This window comes from Lissotriton vulgaris, chromosome 1_1 (assembly GCF_964263255.1).
Source record: "Lissotriton vulgaris chromosome 1_1, aLisVul1.2, whole genome shotgun sequence".
NCBI classification, from domain to species: Eukaryota; Metazoa; Chordata; class Amphibia; order Caudata; family Salamandridae; genus Lissotriton; species Lissotriton vulgaris.
Genome location: NC_141685.1, coordinates 1,759,681,815 through 1,759,687,814, shown reverse-complemented (window position 1 = coordinate 1,759,687,814; position 6,000 = coordinate 1,759,681,815). Strand labels below are relative to the sequence as shown.

The window sequence follows — 6,000 nt, the reverse complement described above, 5'->3', positions numbered from 1 at the left end:
ATTAACGGATTCAATGAAAACTATGCTGCACCGGCCTATCTATAAAGCTGCAGGGTGTTGTTTAAGGAAATGGCGGGGTGTAAAAGCAGAAAACACATTATTTTAGTGATTTCATTTAGAGTTGTGCTATGGTGCAAAGTACTCACTCACTCACTCACACACACTCTCACTCACTCATTCACTCGCATACTCACTCACACACACACTCACTCACACACACACTCACTCTCTCACTCACTCACACACACAATCACTCACTCCTGCCAGCCCTCCAATCGTAAGGTAATAAGGCGCCAGGGTGCTTGGAGTAGTCCAACAGTGTTAATGGGATCAGGGGAAGTGACAATTCCCCCAAAGAGTGGGTCACTCTGGGGGGTGGGCTCAGGAGAGACCCCCATGCCGTGGGCTTCCAGTTTGTCAAGCTTCGCGCCCGGGCTGTGTGGGTGTGTGTGGGAGGCTCTGTGTGGGGGAGGCTCTGTGTGTGTGTGGGTGGGGCTCTGTTGGGGGCTCTCTGTGGGTGTGTGTGTTTAGCATTTGCGAGAGATTATGCTATTGGTATTGTAAATAACAATGCCATTTATTTATCTGTTTTCAAAACCAACACATAAATAAAAATATTGTCATTTACAATGCCAATAGCTCTAACTTTTGTAAAGGCGAAACCGTTGCATTGTAAATGCTTGTTTTAAAATGTAATGGTCTGTATTTTAAACTGGTTTACTTTTGAATGTAGTAATTGTACGATTTTTGTTAATCATGCGAATAAATTTTACCTTACCTTACCACTTAATTTCTGAGAATAGCCAACCAATCGACGACAGAAAATATACAATTCCAGTCTCATAAAAATATACAAAACTTTCTCACAAGCGGCTTTAAACTAGCAGGTAAAACATATGGGCTGCTTCCACTCGTAGGTGCTGCTAAAAGGCCTCTGTTCAATCAAGATTCAAATCCTAAAGAACAAAACATTGTTTTCTAGTTGAGAAACATGAAAAGTTACCAAAACACATTATCAATGTTGCTTCAGCTTTTCGACATAAAAAGATATGTTCCATGTTTTACAAAGAAAGTAATCAATTAACATAAGCCCGTTTTAAAATACAGGCCTACATTATCTGGAATCAGTTTAAACATGTAAAATGTGCAGAGAATACATCAGCGTGTGGAATGTTCCAGTTGATATACCTGCACAAACACCTCTCATATGACATTGACTGGTGGGCTGGTGTCGGGTTTCACAAACCTGTTAACTTAGTTAAATGTTACTTTGTAGTGTAGTTCCTATTTTCCCAATAGGCCCTGCGCATTGGAATAACATAAACAGTAGTATCGACGTAGAAGTGCGGATCTTCCAGGCCTCTACTGACTATGCTAAACTTAATTGGGTTTGTTACCAACTAGCTCAGAGGTCACTGGAAACTTTCTTGACTGAAATAGGAAGTGATCAGCTTCCCTGGCACAGCCAAGAAGGGATTCAGTTTTCCAACAACCGTGCAACATGACAACTTTGCTCCTCAGATCAAGAGTCAATCTCTAGGGTCGTGTGAAACAATAGACAGTTATTTTACTCAGTCAGGTTGTGCAGTTTACTTTCACAATATGTAGAGAATAGAGAGACGGGCGTTGTCAATAAAGGGTAACATTTATTGAACAGTCTTTCTTCTCGTACAAGAGAAATGAATTGCCACAATTGCAAGACTCGTTATTATAAAAAGTAAGTACAGTAAGATAAGTATTGCGAAATAATACTGTAAAAGCATTGATATGGTTTCTTAGCCATACAATGGTTTAAAAGGAATAAAACATATATACATTCATATATACATTAGGCTAAAATACTCAACTGGTGCTTCTAACTACGCCTACCCCAGTGTACCTGACCTAAGCCTAAACTTGGGAGGGGAGTAAGTAAGTAGCTTTAGTTTAAGTTGGTTTTGCCAAGGTTTGCTTCAAGAATTCTCTCTAAGGGTTTAGTCAACACCATACCTCTGGAATAGAATGATGGAGGTCTGGTATCTCCCTCAGGACTCGATATCCCAGTCACCCGCAGGGGGAGACCAGAAACGCCGGAGCTGGATTTCTCTGCAGGAGAAAGACAGCGTCTCTTCTCAGCGTGTCGAGGAGGAGGAGGAGGGGCAGCGTCCGCGGGCAGCTTGCATCTGCTGGGCTCTTTGCAGGGGACGGCTGTTCAGCTCCTAAGTTCACCACACCATCGTTCGCTAGTTGGCAGCGATAGCAGTAGCGATAGCAGCTATGGTATCATCAGCATGACAGCTTCTGCAGCAGCAATGGCATTGATTGCTTCAGCGAAAACATCAGCAGACAGCTAGCAATGAGACAGCAGCAGCCTTTGCTTAAGGCAACGTTGGTAATATTTATACCTGAAAGGTGCCTTGTTTGACGTAAGTTTTTGGACATAAGACGTCAATAAAGATGTCACTAGGAAGTGATTGTCTATCAGTGCTCATTAGAGTTCTATTACTAATCAAAACACAGCAAGCGGGGATTTCCAGGTTTGCTGAGTTTTTATCTTGTTGAAGAACTCGGAGTGTTAATCTAGGAATCTCAGATAGTAACTTCTGCTATGTCATTGCACTAATTGGTTGCAAAGGAAGTGGCAGAGAAAGCTATTCTGAAATGTGGCTCTGTTCGTGTGAGGCCAGAGACGAGTTTCTGAATATTGCACTTGAACAGTTATGCCAATATAGGGAATAAATGGAGTTATAGCCGAATAGGGGCATAAGGTCACAGTATCGATCAGGATCCTAGATTAGAACGCTACAACTTATAAAGCCGTAAGGTGGCAAGTCTGGAGAACGTTTTCATTTTTATAATTTAAAGATGGGCGCTGGTTTCTGTTTATAACCGATGTTGTTAATGTTTTAAGTAACTCCTAAAATGACCTTCTATTGATTTCTTAATCGGAGATTGTAGAAATGGAAACAGCGCCCACTTGTGGTTAGAATAGCAACTCTCTAGGAACTGGATTGCCCCGGAACTGTTTACCAATGACTCCGCAGGGAGGGACAAATTATTCAGCTGCACACATCACCAGTACTTTCAACAGCAAAGATGGCAGAGTACCGCCAGGTTTTGCGGCGTGCCTGGGGTCAGATCAGCGGGCACGGCGGTATCCGTGGTGCCATCTGGCAGCTCCTACGGTAAAGCCAAGCGGCTATGCATCATGTCTTTAATATGCCCTTTGACGAATTCATGCTTTCGAATGCCCCACTCCTCCATGTCACTTGTGTCACCTTGCATGGTACAAACTAATGGAAAGAAAAAAGGGACTGCATTGGTAACGCGACAATGTTTTGGAATTGCTAGCGTTTCTATAGCCGGAACTAGTTTGCAAATTAATATTTGAAAGCTTTGTTTTTAATTCGTGTGAAGAACCCAGGTTTATGTGAGATTTCTAGATTGCCAATTACGAGCTATTTTGGAAAGCATACCAGTTTTTTTTCCGTATATTAGAATGCTAATCTATTATTACTGTATAGGGCGCATGTTTTTGAAATTGTGTGTAATTGTTACGGCTTTCCCATAAACAAATGGATTCATATTGCTTGTCTTTATCGTTTAGCATTTGACTGAAACCCTTACCAACATGGCCGCCTCTGTTACGTATTTTATAGGTTAACAGTTTCCAGTATCTTGGAAAGTGTATCCTCAAATCTAGAAGGCACCTTGATAGCTGTCATTCAGTAAAACCTTTTCCCCGAATGTATTGCTAAATGCGGAAATGTATGTATGCACTTTAGTAAGAAACTTTTAATTGTGCTTCTATTGACTTGAATGGAGATGGCTCGTTGTAGAGGGTGACACTTTGTGGTGTTCAAGTCGGGTAATCCCGTTGTAGTGTACGGGTGGCATTTTGCTTGTTTGGAAGGTAAAGGTAAGCTCAAAGATGACGAGACCCTCGCATCAGGATGCGTTCAGAGGCATGTAAATAGCTGCCAGATTTTCACTTTGCTTATGCTTATAACGGTTAACATTTCCGTGTTTATTTTGCGCTGATATTTGACATATTTCTTGTCTCGACAGGAACACTAATGTCCCATGATTTAAAGTGTATGCCTTTGAAAGCGACAACGATGGGCAACAATGACTTTAGAATTCTCTCTCCCTTCGTAGTTGGCCGAGAGAATTAATGTATTGAATGGACAAGCTTTTTTTATTTATTTTTATTGATCATACATCAGGAGCAAGGCATTGTGTACACCTCTTTTAGCTACCTGTTCCGTGGTGGATAGCTTAAAGCCACTCGTGCAAGAATGATATTAAACCTCAGCTAAAGCACCCTCTAATGGTTGTTTCTCGATTTAAGTGCCTGACAGAGAAATCTCGGTCTGTCTGTTTTTCTTAAAATATGTTTTGTTAATTTACTAATCAAATGATACAAAAATGAGACAATAAGGAAATGTAGTATGAAAAGCACCCGAGGTCTCTTATCTAGGCACCATAAGATTTCCTAGGAGTACTATTGCTAATAACATTGTAACATTTAGCTTATTACACTACTAACACCCCTCTGTCCTAACCCAATATATTTCACCATTGTCTCACAGTTAGATCAAGTTCTATTTACAGTGGGAACATTCAGCGTATAGGCCAAGACAATCGTACCATGTCAAAAAATATGTTCTTAGAAGAGATTTTTGTCCTCATTCTAAAGGAATGCATATTCGAAAGTGAAATAAAAATTTCACACAGATGTTACTGTATGGGCAACGCACCATCAGCCTTCCCAGGATATCTATCTGGATTCTGAGTTACAGGAGAAAAACATGCCTTTAGATCTCTTTCAGAGTGGTATAACCGAAATTAACCTTCAAGATATCAATGAGCTAAACAAATCATGACCAGTTTAATGTGCCAAGGCGCGATCTTTAAACTGTAGTCTCTTCTACACCAGAAGCACGCCATCTAGCAAGCATGTCTCTGAGACAAGGAGATACATGATTTTTAGCTGGAATGCATTTGACTGTTGTATCTTATGGGTCTCAGCAGTTTCAAGTGGTAGCTTATCAAAGAAATCCTGTCATTAGTTTGACAGCCCGAAGACATACTGCTGTTGAATATGATGCCGACTATATTACAGTTCTCCATTGGAATAATTACAGTCTGCACTACATTGAAGCTGGCAAATGCTTCTTAATTAGATTCACAAAGGGAGTCAGACCTACCCACCAATAACTTCGTTTTATCCTTACTGAGGCTGAGGTTGTCGGTGTCCATTTAGTTCTGTATTGTACTGAATACCTTGTTCACTTTTTTTAGAAGCTGTGTCATTAGATTTAATAAGTTAAACACCACCTGGGTGAGCCCCTCCTCTTTGCTGAAGAATTATCTGACCTCTTAATTCACTTCTTCCTTTCTGCCTCTAAAAACCTGTTTTTAGGAGATTTTAACATTGATTGGAATAATGCTAATGATCCCACCGTTAGGCGCCTCATTAACCTTCTTGAGCTGAATGACCCTAAGCAACTATGCAACAATCCAACCCCATATCACAGGGGCCACACTTGACGCAATCATCTCTAACAGTGACCTGGTCTCCCTTACCGACATCATCCCAATTGACTGGTCTGACCACCATCTCATTCTGTCCAACATCTCAACCTGCGCCCTACTCCCCACACCAGTTAATAACAAACCCAAGATGTGGGCCTGAAACCTTAAACAACCCCCTCCAACCCCCCCAGTGAACTAGAGTCCAAACTCCAAGCCCAACAAAAACTCCTCCCTCTCTCCCATAACGTTAATGAGCTCACTGAACATTTCAATAAGGCCATTAGTGATGTCCTGGATCAAGTCGCACCATTCAATCAAAAAATAACAAATAAAAATGCAATCCAATTTTTGGTTCAATCCCAAACTCAATATTGAAAGAAGACCACTTAGACTAGCTGAAAGAACATGGAGACAACACCTCTCTCCCTCCCATCTTGCCCTCCTCAGATCTGCAAGATCAACATGTAAGAAGCACATTTTCAA

General features: G+C 41.1%; 1 protein-coding gene across 1 annotated transcript in view; it reads left to right on the top strand.

Moving 5' to 3' along the window:
• Nucleotides 1-3,009: 3,009 nt before the first annotated feature.
• NDUFA12 (NADH:ubiquinone oxidoreductase subunit A12) overlaps nt 3,010-6,000 on the top strand; it is a 200,708-nt gene continuing 197,717 nt past the window's right edge. The window contains exon 1 of the mRNA XM_086937950.1: nt 3,010-3,164. Coding sequence (XP_086794076.1) covers nt 3,076-3,164 — 89 coding nt within the window. The 5' untranslated portion in view covers nt 3,010-3,075. The remainder of the gene's footprint in view (nt 3,165-6,000) is intronic.